This window comes from Perca fluviatilis, chromosome 2 (genome assembly GCF_010015445.1).
Source record: "Perca fluviatilis chromosome 2, GENO_Pfluv_1.0, whole genome shotgun sequence".
NCBI lineage: Eukaryota > Metazoa > Chordata > Actinopteri > Perciformes > Percidae > Perca > Perca fluviatilis.
In genome coordinates, this window is record NC_053113.1 from 31,484,943 (window position 1) to 31,502,712 (window position 17,770).

General features: G+C 41.9%; 1 protein-coding gene across 4 annotated transcripts in view; it reads left to right on the top strand.

The window, feature by feature from the left end:
• LOC120547701 (Down syndrome cell adhesion molecule-like protein 1 homolog) overlaps window positions 1–17,770 on the top strand; it is a 111,147-nt gene that overhangs the window by 17,598 nt on the left and 75,779 nt on the right. For all 4 annotated transcript variants that reach the window (XM_039783271.1, XM_039783313.1, XM_039783302.1 and 1 more), the window contains exon 3: window positions 5,458–5,604. In XM_039783271.1, the coding sequence (XP_039639205.1) occupies window positions 5,502–5,604 (103 nt within the window). In that variant the 5' untranslated portion in view covers window positions 5,458–5,501. The remainder of the gene's footprint in view (window positions 1–5,457; window positions 5,605–17,770) is intronic.

Sequence of the window (17,770 nt, forward strand, 5' to 3'; positions counted from 1 at the left end):
CTACTGTTACATGGTCAATCAGTTTGAAGTACAGATCAATTTGTCTCAACAATTAGATAACTAGGAAAAATAATTGAGCAGACTTGATGTTTACTGTGATGCATTGCACAACTCAAATAGACTTCAAGAGTCTGCCATTTAATTGTCATACCACATAGAAATTAATTGAATCCAATGGATTCTTTGAAGGAAGGAAAATGAAATTCAAAAGTCCATACAGAATGTTTTGCAAAATACATGCCCTATACAATTTAAGTTAAATAAACATGCACAATCAATGGTGAAGTCTTTAAAAAAAAATGTTTTTTTCTCCCATAGTACCATATCATTGTAGTTCTATGCTCTAGAATTCCTTAAGCCTGTTTCAGACGGCAGGATAATTAGGCCGATTTTAGCCCCGATTCACCCCTCCCGACAATCTTAAGGATGCTCCGATTATCGTAAAATAATCTGATCAGATATTCCTGCCGTGTGTGTTGTGTTAACACTGCTCTCGTCTGCTCGGAAGGACGTCGGGACCGCTCCGATCTCAAATCGGGGATATCCAACATGTTGAATTTTTTTGGCCCGATTTCTCCTCGTGTGTGGTGTCCCCCGGGGACAAACGAGCACGCAGCCTGTGGACTGTGGCATACAATGAAGTCGATGGGCATAACTACATCCACAACTGCAGTCCACCAGAGTACATGGAAACGAATATATGAACGTGTATTTCAACGGTAATTAATCTGTGTAGTACGTAACGACATTTCTATGAGAAAAAACAACAACTCACCTCCATATCATGATGTAGCTGAGTATAGTCCATGCTTGCGTTGTCTCCACTTCTTTGACCATCGCCTTTTCTTTTGACAAAGTTTTTTTTCGGTTAAAAACAAACTACAAACTATCGCCACTGCATCCGCCATGATTGTTTACTCTGAAGTCGCGTTTTATCTCGAAGGATTTTGCGAGATTTCCCGTCTGACCTGGGAATGCTCGGCAGTCAAATCGGTTCGTGTGTGATGTGTTGATTTTTCCGTGTGCTGCGCACCACACACCGTACGACCAAAACTGTTAGACCCGTGATTTTTGTGTGTGGGGTCTCTCAGGATTGGAAAATCGGCCGACAATTTTAAAATCGTCCCGTGTGAACCAGGCTTTAGTTCGTCTTTAATATCCTAGTTACTTGACTGGCTGAACTTTGACCCTTTAATTTGGATTTTCAAAAAACTACACATATATTCATGTTTTATTACATAATAATAATGCATTATTAAATTATATGCAATGATAAGCAGAATCATTTCTGATAAATGTATTATTATTAATTTAACTTAGATTGGGACTTCTACCTGTTTCAGTCTGAAACAAAAGTTAACACATTATAGCGTGTGTGCGTGCTTGCAAGCGTGTGTGTGTGTGGCATATCTAGCAGTTTGGCAGGATCTATAGCCTCAGGATTAAGGCCTTGCTGTATTTTAAGGATCTCATCTCCTCTCACATCTGAGCGTCTCCTCCTGATGCATTTCTTCGCTTTCTCTTAAAGTGCTTATATTGTACTTTTTGGCTTTTCCCCTTTCCTATATTGTGTTATATATCTTTTTGTGCACGTTATAGGTTTACAAAGTGAAAAAGCCCAAAGTCCACCTCAAAGGCACTTACCATCTTCCAGAGAAAACACTGTTCACAAACTGCTCCAAACTGCTCCAAACAGCTCTATTGTAGTCCAGCCTTTACTTCCGTGACGAACGTGCGTCACTTTTTAACACACGTTATAATGCTCACCTAGGTGCTAGCATGGCACGCCCTCATGCTCTGCACTGCGCATGTGCGACTCCCAACAAAGATGGTACAGAAGTGAGATGCCCCACTCTCTAGCTAAAACAGAGAGCTCAACACACAGGGTGAAAAGAGGAGCTGCATCAATGTGCAGTACAACACATATATGGTGTTCTCTGAAAATTAAACCACATAAACCTATTCTGGTACAACCTCTAAATACAATTATGAACCTGAAAATAAGCTTAATACTAGCACTTTTGGTAACAACTTAAGGGACCCAATTTAACTTAAAAAAGGAATGCACACCTTTCACACATACAGTCATTACAGTCACTTGTGTCAGAATAATATTCTGCCTAAGTCCGAGGGTTTTAATGTATTGTGCACCCAAGTCCTCTTTATACAAAGTTAATAAAAGAAGATGAGGACACCTGCTCATGTAGCTCACCTCAGCTCTCCATGTACCGACTAAAACACACAAGCTTATACCGAGGCCCGGGCCAAGACAGCAGGTGTTAAGATCCCTTTCCTCTATCTGCCCTCCTCATCTTTTCTCTGGCTGGCATTTCCTTACTAATACAATAAGTATGGTCCCATGAACTGATACACAAGGACTGCTTTTTCTATACTATTCATTCAATAGTGAAACCTGCATCCATTAATTTCTCCTGTTCGTCATTATTTTTCTCTTTCTCCTTCTCTGTGCTTTTGCTGCTCGCTTTATGAATAAGTAAATGCAGTATTTGGTTTCCCCGTCGTTAATTATTGAAGCGACAGTGATACAAGACTTGCCTCCCAGTGCGCCCAGTGCACCAGACCCATGTTTTAGCTCGTTCCTAGGCAACCAGGCTGCATATAGTCAGGCATCAGTAACATCCTAATGATTCTGCTGCGCATGTGATGAGGGGGAGTGCAATTTACACACAAATCAGTTGGGCTACCATTTGCATCCTGTCACAAGGGTTAAGAGAATGAATATGTAATGGTTTTTTTTCTCTGTGTCTTTCATATTTTGGAAGAGGAACGTGTGTTAAATGACAATGCTATCACAACAGTTGCCTCTTATTGGAGCTGGTTACATGGTTGTGTACAAGGGTATGTTGCCATACAGGTCTTGTTTGAGAGGTTAGCAAGTGTAGGATGGGCTAGGGTCAAAGCACAGGAAGTACAAACTTGAGGTGACCTTGACTGAATTTTAACTCGCACTGAACTGACATGTGATGACTGTCATCATTGCACCAAACATTTGCAAGCTGTCTAGCTGATTTTAAACACTCTATGAGAGGCACAGTGGGCATTAGGGATTTTCCCTGGTATTGACGAGAGGCAGCAGGGTCAATCAAAGAGTAAATAAATGATTGAAAGAATTGGCTTGGCCACAATAGCCGAGGCTACTCAGTTTATCCTGGCTATTGATCTGTACGTAGATTGAATCAATAAGAACCAGGAGCTGCTGGAATGAAGAATTGAAATAAAGACTTGATTGCAATTATTTGTCCTTTTAGTTTTGACTTGTTTACAAATGAGGCTTCAGCTCACATTAGCGTCCTGTGTGTCAGGTGGCCATAGTGAGACATGATATGCTCTCCAGAGGATATCTTTCTGCGACCATTAATTTATCTGAGGTACAAAGCAGCATCAGCTACACAACAATAGATTTAGATGGACCCAAAATCCAATGTTCTAAACCTTATCTATGTTTGGCATGGTCACATATGTTGCAAGTTTGAATTTCAACAGTGCTGAAGGAATAGTCCCTGCTGTACTCCAGTCTTGGCTCCGTCACAAGTCAGGAAAGAAGAAAGAAAGGGTCCAAGGTTCAGCCAGTTATGAAAAAGTAGAACAGTGTAAAAGCAATGGACGAAATCAGACAAAGACTTGGGAGATTAAACCCTGGACTTTAAGGTGAAAGACTCCCCACCATTTGGACAAGGACATCGGCTTTGGTTCCACTGGGTTCCAGTGACAGTGGCGGCTGGCATAAAGCATTATTAATGACCAAGGAAGCCGGCCTTCAGGCTAGGCGTTAATTATATCACTGGAGAGCTGGGGGAGAGAGCGAAAACACCGGAGGGCGGGGCCACTCCGTGTGTTGTGTATGTGTGTATGTGTGTTTTACATTGTTAAGCCATTACTGTCCTCATTTCTAAGGTAAGCCTGGTTGAATAGTTGTGATAGATTATGATGCCAGAAACACTCCCTAACATCAGACCCTGATTTCTGTAATTTTCTTTTCATCTTACTCATGTCAGATAGTCAAATTGTTGTATATGTCAAAGATACTTAAGAGAAATGTGGCAACGCCCCTTTATACAAATGAGATCAGGGTGGAGGGTTAAGCCCACACAGTTCTGATCAGCTCAGTTCAGAAAGCACAGGCCAGCGTTCATTCAGTCAAGCTAGCATGCCCTTGAACTACCCGTCTCTCCTCCTCACCAAAATAATCCATTAATTTAATTTCACTTTACTTAATTTATTTAATGAAAATGTATGCTCTGATTCAGCATTTCACATTTCTCACTAATCTAAATGTGACAGAGTTAACTGGAGAGATAATTTTGTTAGCTACAGGCTACTGTTTTCATCATTAAGCCCGTCTTAATCACCAGCATCCTTTCTGTACACTGGCACAGATTCACAGCCTAGTGCTCCGCATGACATGTGCAGGGGGTGTGTGTTTTTGATGCCTGGCGCCTGCATGTGACAGGTCCATCGGCCGTGAGCAACTCTCCACTCCTTGCCGTCGCATAGCATCTGTGGCGTTGTTCTTTAAAAGGCCAAGGGCCGCTCACTGTGTATCCCATTCAACACAGCTCTGTGTCAACCTTCCTTACAATCATAGTGTGACTTCAAATCTGGGGCTAAATAGAGAAATGCTGGCTTAATGGGGTTGAACGGGACACCAGACAAGTTTGTTTACAAGACCTGGCTTGGCTTTTGCTATGGGTTAAACAGGAAAGAAGGATGTCAACTGTACAGTGTCAACATGTGTAGTAAAGAGGAGTGAGTTGTTTCTTTTATACAGTGCTGAAAAAATAAGTCGATTAATCAGTTAACTCATTGACAGAAGTTTTTATAATTGGTTAAGCCATTTAAGAAACAAAAATATTTTCTGGTTCCAGCTTCGTAAATGTAACAATTTAATGCTCTGTTCAATATCTTGACAAATTAAACATCTTTGGGTTTTGGACTGTTCTCCGGACAAAACCAGCAATGTGAAGAGGTCACCTTGGGCTCTGGGAAATAAATCAAAGTAAGAAAAGTTACTGCTACCATTCATAGTAGTACAATGTTGCATGGTAACATCACAACCATCCGCCAATGGTTTGGTATCCTGAAGGCCTAAAATGTCAAACATTCTTAGGTTTCAGCTTTTCAAATGTGACCATTTGATGATTGACTATGTTTTATATCATTATACATTTAATATATTTGGGGTTTGGACTGTTGACGACAAAACAAGCAATTTGAAGACATAATCTTGGGCTCTTGGAAATTGTGATGGACATTTTTAACAAAATCACGTTAAGCCCACTTTTTTCCACAATACAAACTATGTTAGTAACTTTCACCACTTTGTCATCGGTTAAAACTAAAGATCAGGTTTGTTCAGCCTTATTCTGAGACATCCTATATCACCACCAACCACCATCCTTCCATTAACTAACTTCAGCTGTTTTCTCCACACCTCAGTATTCAGGGAGCCCTACACAGTCCGTGTGGCCGATCAACGATCCATGCGGGGTAATGTCGCCGTGTTCAAGTGCCTCATCCCCTCAGCCGTCCAGGAGTACGTCAGCGTGGTGTCCTGGGAGAAGGACACTGTCTCCATTGTCCCAGGTAGGAAATTTAGCCAATGATAGTCATTAAAGGCTCACCAAAAACACAAAAAGCCCCACATCCACCTTGTGTCCTCTCTCGCAGATATCTAATGTCACTGCAAACTCCATTCATGTGAGTTATATTTGGCTGAGCGCATGCTCGCTGTGTTTGATCAGGTGGTGGATAATAATGGAAAGCAAATTATCTAATGTCATCCCAATATGTCAATGGAACATCTGCCCTTAGAGAAATGAGAAATCTCTCCAGTTATTGTTAGACTAAATAAATCCCAAACCACATATACTGTGTTCTGTCAGTTTAGTAAAAAATGGTTTTCTATCATATTTGATTGTAATGAAGTTTTTTTTCCTTGTTTGCCATGTTTGTGATTGTTGACAGCCCTTAATCGATACCAATCAATCTAGTTGTGTCTTTGACATCTCCTGTTTTGTCAGTGAAAGAAGCTGGAGGAAGGTTTAAAAAGAATGGTCCAATCATTCAAAAATAAGTCTGATGAAATGGCCTTTGCTAGGCACATCTCTGGCTCCTCACTCACTAACTGACACCGCTGTGGTTAATAGCTGTGTTACAGGGATAAATCAGACATAAGTAGACATGTGCTCTGTGTGTGTGTGTGTGTGTGTGTGTGTGTGTGTGTGTGTTTGTGTGTGTGAGTGAGAAGGACAGAGGGGCGTGTGTGGGCTGGGAGGGGGGGATCTAATTTGATGAAGTGATAGATCTGTTTAGCTGCTCATCACAGTCACCCAAAAGAGAGCAGCCACACCTCTAGGGCTCTGCTGTGTCTAGAGCTGTTCTCTCTGCTGCGTCTGATCCTCTATTCAAATCATTCCATCTGAAGTGAGGAATAATAATATCAGTTTGAAACTGATTCTCCTACATGCTGCTGTATGTCCTGTCTACGTGTGCTGTGTGTGCGTGCAGGCTTGTGCGTTGCATTGTTAACATTTGCACCGTGAGCAATGGCCAATTGCAGGGTGTCAGATGAGACTGTTAGGTCAGATGATACGTATTGCTCCCTCTGGCCCTTATCTCGGTGTCTGATACCGAGCACCCCTTTCATCTCTCTCAATAGTGTGTGTATAGAGGTATATGTGTGTATTTGTGTGTCTCTTTGTATGGCTCTGTCCTTCACACGGTAGCACTCATTGATCCGGCACAGCTGTGTGTGTGTGTGTGTGTATGTGTGTGTATGTGTGTGTGTGTGTGTGTGTGTGTGTGTGTGTGTGTGTGTGTGTGTGTGTGTGTGTGTGTGTGTGTGTGTGTGGCCTGAGGGGGGTTTCCAGTCTGGATCGATAAAGCTTGCTGTTGGATTCCCCTCTCTGTAGTCACGGATCCCTCAGTGTGAGTGTGGTGAGACCGGGCCTGTCTGTTTGATGGTAAAACATGCACATATGAACAAGCAAGAGCATGTGTGTGTACATGTACAAACACACACACACACACACACACACACACACATACACACACATTCACATGAGCAGCTTTCTGTGACTAAGCTGATCGGGAGACGTCATATGCTTCAATTAAAAAGCTGTAATATAATTTTCTCCATGAACATATGACATCAATACAATACCATTATTTACAGAATATTGTTATCAATAATTTCTTGTAAAACTTCATATGTTTTGATCATGTCCAGATGTTAAAAAAATGGATACAATTATTATGTATGTATGATATTTATATACAGTATACAATACAGTTTATTCTTGGAGTGGTAAAGAATATGAAACATCCTTTTAGAGCTAAAATAATTAGTCGATTAATCAATTATCAATAGCTTCTTCAATGTGTGGATTTGCTGCTTTTCTATGTGATATTGTAAACAGAATATTTTTGGGTTATGGACTGTTGCCCAAAACAAGACATGCAGTGTGATGGACATTTTATAGATAAAATGATTGATCGATTAATCCAGAAAATAATCGTTAGGTTATTCCATAACGAAAAATATCATCCTACAGTAAACCATCTGATTTTGCATTGGAAAAGTTTGAGAGCTTTTTTGTTTTCCATCTCTCTCTCACTCTCTCCTTCTTTCTCCAGGGCTGATGAATAGGTCTTATTGGTAGCACAATGCTCCTCTTCTTCTTTCCGTCTGTCTTTGGCTTGACGCCTCCTCTCATCTCTTTCCCTCCCTGGTACAGACTGGTGGCCTGTTTCAGCATCATGGCCACACACACATGAACGCACGCACACACACATACACACGCACGCGCCCCTTCCACCCCACTACATTCCACCACACACCTCATCCATCCATCCATCCATCCATCCATCCACTCCATCCATCCACTCCATTTATCAGCTCCTGGTAGCATGTACATATTTCTCTCTTTCGATAGCACTCGAGATGCTCTAGTGGTTTGCCATTTATTAGGAAAAGTGTATGCCAAGGTATTGGCTTGACACATGTCACACAGACAGCTGTGTTGGTCAATAAAGCTGAGTTTGAATGGGCTTTGATGAAGAGGCAGGAGGGTGTTTGCTGACAGCTGGCCTCACTGCGAGACGACCCTGCCTGGGTGTAGTGTCAGTATTTGACAGCCAAATCTGTTTGCGTTGAGGCCCGTTCACCGAGCAATGTAGGGGGGGAGTAGACAGATAGATAGACAAGTAGACAGTCAAACAGAGGAGGGCTTTGTGTGTTGACTGGCTATCCTGGTTTTTACTCCCCTGTCATACCTCCCCTTCTCCTGCTATCTCTCTATCTAGCCATGTCTCTCCCTCTAATTGATGGTTTGCTGGTATAGCCGTTGGTTAGAAAATTAGCATTTGTTTGCTTGTCAGTTAGGGAACTGAAAGAGGATGCTCTGTTGACGGATGTGTATGAAGGAACTTCATTTGTGTGTGCATGTGTGTGTCACTGTGTTAGTATCCATCTCCTCCAGTTGGAGCTTAAAACAGTGTGAGTTTTATCTGGTCACCATGGTAACGGGTGCGAACCGGCGGGCGGAATGAGGAAGGTGTGAGGATGCATCACTGCCTGATTTTTATTAGTGCATCGCCATGGCTCAGCTCTTGCACACACACACACACACACACACACACACACACACACACACACACACACACACACACACACACACACACACACACACACACAGATGACATAGCTGCATATTTATGTATATTTGAGGGACAGGTAGCGAGGATACATGTCGTTACTGTCAGGAGAAGGAATCTTTTATCTACAAATGTGGAGATTTTATGTGTTTAATGTGTCTTTCTGGTTTGTAGGTGCTTGATGTGTGCCAGTGCAATACACATTAGAGCACCAATAAACAAGAATAAGTAACAAGAAATTACACAACAAAGATAAAGCCAAAGATATGTTTGAAGGCATTTAGCCAGTGTGTAATGTTACATTAACAAACATGATCATGACTATCAGCCAATAAATCTCAAATATCAGTAACGGTATCTGCCTCGATAATCGAGTATCGGTCGGGCTACTACACATAAGCATAATCTTTAGTACTCTGTTGGTCTTTAAGAACCACTTCTAATGTTAATCCTCAGTAAATACTGCTTCTATCAAAATGCTAAAAATATTCTGGAAATCTTTTCTGGAAATATTCACAGGCCTGTTCTTGAATTTGTGCTATATGTAGTTAGTTCAGTCTCTTCGGAGTTAACATGAGGAAAACGTGAAAAGAATATACAGAGAGTTCAGTTTTTTGTGTTTTATTTTATCTTATGTTGAAATTAATAAAGAAATTGGACCATTCCTCAGACGCAAACATCATGTTTATGTGACTCACATAACATACTGTGGTTGAATATATTAAACTAGTGACACCTGAGTAGCTTCATTAAATGTTGAAGAAAACATTGACAGTGTGTCATATTGCAGTAATATATCAAGCTGCTAATGAATATATGCCTTAACCAACCTGATTTAATGTTAAATTTCATACAATCTGCTACTTTGAGATTGTAGAGTACTCCTCCTCTTCTGCTATATTACATGGAGAGGCTTCAGAATGAAAGAATACCACTATAGAAAGACACAAAGTGATAGATATGTAGATAGATAGATTGAAGCTATCTATCTATTAATTGAATCATTGTTTGGTTGATATAGTGGAAGAGCGACAGAGACCAGGGAGAGTATCGAGGGTGTGGAAAAGTGTGATGTCTGTGTTTTTGCATTCATTGATTGAGGTTGTTTAATCCCCCTTCTCTTTCACACACACTGCCTCACTCTCTGTGAAGTGTAGCGTCACCACAGCTGCTGCAGCTTCTGTCCCAGTCTCCATTTTGTGGCCACTCTGCAGAGGCCCTCTACTCTCTACCCCTCTGTCTATCCACTCTTCTCTTAACTTTATCTCTCTCTCTCTCACGCTTCCTTTCTAGAGGCACTTATTAGGAGATGAAGTGACAAAGCATCGTCTTTTCCTTCCACTCCATCAAACCTGAAAGTGAACAACAGATAGGCACAAAAAATGGCAGAATAGGCAAAAAAAGAAAGACAAAGTGGCACAAAAGCTTGACATGCTAAATTATGCAGATGGCAAAGTGGGCATAGGATGGAAAGATAATGGAATGAGGCGGCTAGGTATATGAGAATGTATGAGAGGATGGGCAGATGGACAAAGAGAGAGGTGTGTGTGCTCAGTTTTCTTGTTGTCCCCAGCACCCCAGGGAGAAAGAGGAGGCCAGGGGCTCTAAAGTCGCCATGTCCTGCCATTAAAGATGCATCTGACAAGTGCTTAATGCCCCCCCCACACACACACACACACACATACACCTACCCCCTCTCCTCCATCTCTCTTTCTCCGTTAGACTTTTTTTTATTCATCCCTTTTCTGACCATTAACCATTACACACATTGTGCACATCTATGTGTTTGTCTTTCGGGATGGTAGCAGTTTGTGCCTGTGTTAAGGGTGGGGGGAAGAGGGCAATGGGTAGCTGTGGAGGGGAAATAGGTGGTGTTTACTTATTGATGTGTGTTTATGGGCTGTGTGCGTGTGTTTGTGCGTGCGTGAACCTGGCAGTTATTTGTGTTAGGTTGGGTTATTTATTCAGCACTCGTGTTTGGATGTTTTACAGAGAGAACAGGTGCAGAGCGACTCTGAGCGCGCTCTGTGTGAGCGGACTCTGTGTGTGTGCGTTAGTGAGACAGACAGAGAGAGTAAGACACAGGGGCATTCACTGCTGTCCAGTCACTGATAGGGTTGCAGTGTGTATCTGAGTGGTTGACATGATTTTAGTTTGAAAGGAAATGCTGATTTGTAGCTTTTAAGATACACAATAAATATACATAATGTGCAGGTTATTTGTTGAATTACAGACATACAGACAAAACATTGTACTACATGCACAGGAACATGGATGTTCTGTGTAGAGATTGAAATGGCGGGAGAGATGGAGGGAGATTGAAGGAGGGAGGGATGAAGGAAGTGAGAGAGGGCTGTGCACGAGGAGAATTTCAATGGCACTCCAATCATGCAGGCAGTCTCGTTAGCCCAGGGAACATTTGCATAGCGCTTCGGCGAATTCATTTGGCCTTACTCAGAGAAGATGGCTCCCTTTCCTCTCTGCTAGTTAGTTATTCATTAACCACACTCAGCCAAGGTGTGTGCGAGTACATGCATGGAAATCTGTGTGTTTCTGTTTCTGACCTGCCGGCTGACATGTTTTTGATTTTATACTGTATAGTCGTTTGTGCATGCTTGCTGTGTTTGCAACGCCATGTTGCGTCTGCATCTTTCTGACTGAATGGATGAGCTCCTTGTTGGATCCTCCTGCATATATACTTTCAATAGTAGTGTAAGTACGTGCCAGCAGACAGAATCACTGTCAGATATTTTGCCACATGCAGAACCGACGTCAGAGCATTACTCATCACCCACCATGATCTCGCCAACACCCTTTTCCTCAACCAGTGATGCTGTGCCTCAACTTTGTGTATCACTGCTGCATTCCTCCTCCTCCTCCTCCTCCAGCCCAAGAACCTAATTAGGGAAAAATACATGATGGGGGTTCAGACATTTAGATCTATACTTTAGGTCATCACTTATGGGCATCATGACTTGTTACTGTTAGGGTGGGGTAAGAGCAGGGGCGTAGCACAAAATTCTGGGCCCTGTAGAAAGGCATTTTCTATGGGCCCCTTCCTGCATCCACAGCTATTCATTCTAACATCTTTTTGGGCCCTCCTCACATGAGGTCCCTGAGTACTCAGTCCCCTTTTTCTCCCCAGTCCGGCGCACCTGGGTAAGTGTGTGTGTGTGTGTGTGTGTGTGTGTGTGTGTGTGTGTGTGTGTGTGTGTGTCTGTCAGGGGTAGGAGGCATTGGGGGAGGAGGGTGGTAACAGTGAGGAAGCACACAGTCAGTAAGTGAGGATGACACACGTAATGAGAAATACATTGGATATGTTATTCTAATTATCCCCAATGACACACAATCTAAGGGACCGTTCGGTATTTATGTCTTTTTATTCTTTGTTGAGGGGAGGGTCATCCAAAAAAAATTTTGTCCGAGAGGGTGGGTTTTGTGACACCACCTTTATCGTCCTCCATCTCGTTACGGGTCTGACCCATGAGTTTGCTGTGGGAGCACTGCCCCCCTGGTGGCTGAAACGGATAATTGCATTGTTTAAATATTATGTCTGGCATGACCAGATATTTTATAAATATCTTAAATAACACAAAACAACTAAATGGTGATAGGTAATACATCTGATTTCATATACTGCTTTAGTAAAAAAAAATATTTCCTGGCTAACGATGGGAGCAGCAGGACGCAAAAAACGAAAATTACTGTTGCACTATGTCTGGACACCTTGCTGTGCCAAGGTTGCAATAAAGGTTTCCTAAATGCCACATTTGATGTCAGCTTACTAATTGATTGCGGGTTTTGTGTAGATTTGGACTTTTTTCCACTTTGTTTAAACGGCGAAGTGGAGGAAGCCTAGTGACGAGTCCATAGCAACCAGTTTGTGTGTTGAATTTGTTACCCAGAGTGCTTTCTGATAGTCGTAGTTAGCTTTGTAGCAACTCATTTGGCAACGGCTTGAATGTAACAGATGTTCATTAATGTCAAAAAGTTATGCACTAAAGCTGTAAATGGCACACAGTTTGGTCTGTTATTTTTTGCTGGGAATTATTTGAAAAAAAGGATCCACGTGAATGGTTTGAAGATAAACATCACAGTGCTTTGGATGTCTTGCTCATATTAAACAGTTCTGAAAAGAAACCATCTACATCAGCTTTATTGACTTATTAGGTGCCCTGTGAAGTTTCCTTGTAAGCTAAAAAAGTTATATTTGCATTGAGTGTTAACTCATAAGCCCCATTGTGTGCATCTCGAGGCCTCACAAATGTGTTCAATGCATCAAATTCATGTTTAATAGATTGCAGTTTTCTTCTTCATTAACTTTCTTTGTGCAGAATAGCGTGAAACCAACAACAGAATGTGAATTGTGCACGCTTCCTTGTGCACAATCCAAACAAGCAGGGACACACTCGAAAATACATGGTCACTAGTGTTACAAGTGGTCAAAAACTCCACAGGGAACCTTTTTAAAGTAATCATTTATTTATTCACAAGCAATAATTAAAAAATATTTTAATACTTATAATAATAATTTGTAATATCAGGAGCATGAGAGGAAGGTCCTGGGCGTAAAGAAATTGTGATATGTTACAGAAATATAATGTTAACATACCCATATGTTATTGGACAAATATTACTCTCTGGATTTTTGCCCAACATAACAAATGACCCCCCCCACAAGTCCTGGCCCTAAACTTGAGAGACTGACATACATTGTGCATGTTAAAGGCCAAAAACTATTGTGATTGTGAGTATGTTTATAAAGAGAGAAAGGTGAAAAAGAAACTAAAAGTAAGAAAGCCAATCGAGCATGTGCACATTTGGTGCACGTGTCGTTATAGATGTGCATGTGATTGTGCGTGTTTGTGTTTTAGTAGCGGGGTGGGGGCAGGGCAATATGAGAGATATCCTGTTCAGACACAGCCCCTCTGGAGCTGACTTAATGACCCGTGACCTGAAGATGTACATGCTTGGGAAGAAGAGAGGGTGGGAGGCAGGGTAACCGAGGAGGGACAGAAGGGGAGCAGCAGGATAAGAAAGGCGGTGGGTTGAGGAACTGGGAACAAAATGGATGAAAACTGCAGCAAATAAAGCAGACTGAGAGATGCAAATGTGTCCTGTGTGACGTGTCAGTCTCTCTTGCGAGCACGCTGGGATGCATCCTGTCTTGACCACAGTCATATCCATCAGCTGGAGGAGCTCCTCCTCTTACCTCTTTCCTACTGTCTTTGCTGCTTTCACTTATTTTTCTTTATTTCTTTCTTGTATCTTGCTCATAGATCACAGGTAATCAAAGACAGGATGGAGACAGCCAGCAGCGCTCTGACATGCAGCCCACAATGGACATAGGCAGAGGCAGCGAGAGAAAGATAGAGAGCCTCAAAGTGAAAAGAGGACAGGGAGATAGAGGTAGAATAACTTGGTAGGGGAGTGGGCAGTAGAAATAGAAATAGATTGGCACAGTTTACCTGCTCTACTCATTTTTTCTTTTTCAGTTTCTTCTACGTTTCCCCTGTCCTGCCTTCCAACCTCACCAAACCTCTGCCATATATGTTCATTTAAACTGTGTAGCAGCCTGCAAACTGTGTAGCAGCCTGTGTGGATGTCGTGTGTGAGAGCCCTCACTGACCCTACTGACTCTATGCTTTATTAATAGCTAATCAATGGTCTCTCTGGGGTGTATAGGATGCCCTGAGGACTGCCACAAGACATATGCTGGGGTGTAATCACACACACACACACACACACACACACACACACACACACACACACACACACACACACACACACACACACACACACACACACACACACACACACACAGATATTTCCGCAAACACAAGTCAATAGTTCATAGAAGTCAGTGGAGTATAACACATGTAAATGTCTATTTTGCCAATAGTGTTTTTAAGGTTTTCATTATGTTTTTATTTAGCCACTGCGACACAATGATGCAAGTAGCTTGCATCCATTAGTTTCAGATTTGTCCTTCATATTCCATGATTTGGTTTGTTTGCATCATAAATGCACTCTCTTTCTCATTTTCTCTGTTACCTCCGCCTCCTAGGGTTCTCTTAGTGCTTGACTTGACATTTATTCCTCTCAAGCGTTTATCAGGCCCACCTGACTGCCTCTTGTTTTGCATCATTATTTTCCTTCCCTTTCTGCTATTTTCAGCGTGCCTGCCCTCTTCCTATTCTTCCTTCACCTACTTATTTGCTCTGCTCTCACTTTCTGTATCTTAGCTCTTGGTATTTTGAAAGTGCAGTCTGTTTTTGTGTGTGTGTGTGTGTGTGTGTGTGTGTGTCTGTTTTGTTCATGTGCATAGCCATTGTTTTACAATGCCCAGGGCAATGCAAGTTTTCTGTTCCACTCTGTCTCACTGGAGACATTGTTTGAAAACAGCGATATGAGTCTCAGACATCCCTTGTGAGGAATCCTCCCATGTTTTTCCTTTTTACCGCCCTTCTCTCCTTCTTAGTCAACCCTCACTGAGCTAATGGCTCACTTCTACTGTCACACGTTGCATGGGTAGCTCTCCTTTGCCACACATAAATTACAGCTAAATTACATGTTTTACAATTTGTATGCCATCATGTGTGCATTTTAGCATCCCAAACTAAATGAAAGGCTGAGGCTAGCAATATTCTATACTTTTGATATTGTCAACAAATCCCATGAAAAGACCAAAACCAATAAACTTTCAACCAGTCTCTCTCTCCCCGTCTTTATATGGCTCTCAGCCCCAAGCCCAAATATTCCTACTAAAGATCATTAATTGCTCAAAAATGTATACTTTCGTGTTTACATGTTTAGCTTTTTTAGAACTGCGTGTTTCAAAGAAAATTCACAGGTGCAATTGTTTGTGATACCTACAGATTTGGTGCAATAGCAGGACGGTGTGGGACTAACTATAATTGCAGTGCCAGTGTTCATAGTAATTAAGGAACATGTCGTCCAGTGCAATGGTGTGACTTATTGATGCATTATTGATAGTTTTTGAACAATGGAGGTCTGTGGTACAGAGGAATAAGCTAAATCAGGCTTTGGTCTAAACAGGCAATAGTTGTTAGTAGGATCAACTTCCAGAAACTTCACAGTAACTTCCAGGCATCACGACTGGTTTCCTGGTAACGACAAGATTCCAGGACTCCTTGGCAAAAAATAGTCTGGCACAGAACCTAAACCCCAACTTGTCACTTTACGACAATGAGCTTAAGTGTTGCTGGTCGATAGATTTTGTTACCGTTGGACAGGGCCAGGCTAGCTGTTTCCCCTTGTTTCCAGTCTTTATGCTAAGCTAAGATAACTGGCCGTTGGCGGTAGCTTTATGTTTAATGGACCCTCGTTATGAAAGCGAATAAGCATGTTTCCCAGAACTATTCCTCCACATGGGATTTCACAATTTTTATACCTACATTCAACTGCACTTTGGCTAAGAAGGTGTGTGTGTGTGTGTGTGTGTGTGTGTGTGAGTGTGTGGTGTGTGTGTGTGTGTGTGTGTGTGTGTGTGTGTGTGAGTGAGTGAGTGAGTGAGTGAGTAAAATCTTTTTACATCTGAGCTTAGCTGACTAAGGCTCCCAGAAGACAAAGGAAGGGGGGAAAGTATAAAGGAAAAAGAGAATGTAATTTGAATCTTATATACATTTCAGTTGAAAGTCATTCTAGCCTTGATACATTCTCTGTACATTATCTCTGTGGCCGACTCTCTCTACACACACACACACACACACACACACACACACACACACACACACACACACACACACACACACTCTTGTGCTCTTGTGTTGTGTATGAGCACAGATTGACAGTTGAGTTCTTGCACTACAGCCCATTCATCCTTGTTGACTACATCTCTGCTATCAAGTTGAAAATACAATGCATGTCAGCATACAGCCTTTCCATAAAATAAAATATATATTGTAATAGCTACAGTTGCTTTTTCTTGGCACTCCTTCTCCCTCCAAACTTATTTTTCTGTTGTCCTGGGAAACACACCTCCATCTCATAAAAGGGACAAAACCATGTTTATACTAAGTTAGATTTCCAAGTCCTATGAGTTGGTCTAAAAAAATTACACACATGTCGCTCCTCAGTTTTAATATATTTCTAACATGGCTACAAGAAACATGTCTAGACAGTGGCTTTGACCTTTGAGCTTTTTTATGATATATTTTCATATAATTTTGAAAATCCGTGCAGTGGAAGTGACATCCGTAACCCTTGCAAGTTGCTGTACTGTACATACTGTAATTTAGGCACATAATCAAGTGCTTCTGAAGGGGTCGAGAATAGACACACATATTTTTTGGACTTGTGTCACTCTTTAAGCACCCCCACTCACCAACAGCAAATATCTCCAGATTTACCATTTGTGTGTGTGCATCTGTGTATGTCTCTCCCTCTTTTGCTCTGCATAAACAGTGTGCCCTTCTCTTGCAGACTGACAAGTGAACGCCTTGTTTATTTCTGTTGAGGGGGAAACAGACGGGTATTTATTCCCCTTCGCTCCCCTACCTCCAAGTCCGTGCGTGTGTGCACAGAGAGAGAGAGAGGGGGCGAAAAACTTTTAGTGTTGTCTTTTTCGTCTCATTGAAAACTGCTGCCTTCGGCTGGGCAGCTCCGAGATTGTCTCGCTTTGCACAGCGCTGAAGCTCCAACATTATGTTCTGCCTGTGTTTAGAAGTGGTGAATGTACAGCTCACTACGATATAGTGTCTGGTTTTTGTTTGATATGTAGTGTTGGCAAATGGCTTTTTATTGAGTTTCCTCTTAGCGAAATAATAAACACGGAAAAGCCAGCATTGACAACCTTATTCAACACAACAGTTGCGATGTTCCTGTCAACTATCCACTCATGCTCCAGGAACGTGAAGAAAAGTTTGCTTGTTATATCCAGCAAACATGTTACGTTAGAAGTAGCAAAAATTGAACTGCATTCCCAGCCTGTAAACCCCCCCACTCCCGCTGCTGTCCAGAGTGTGTCAACAGTCTATCAGCTTATTGTTTATTTTTATTTTGAATGTCCAGTGCTGTCCAAATTGCTCCAAAATCCAAACCCCAAGTTCATTGGGTACCCAGGAAACCAAGT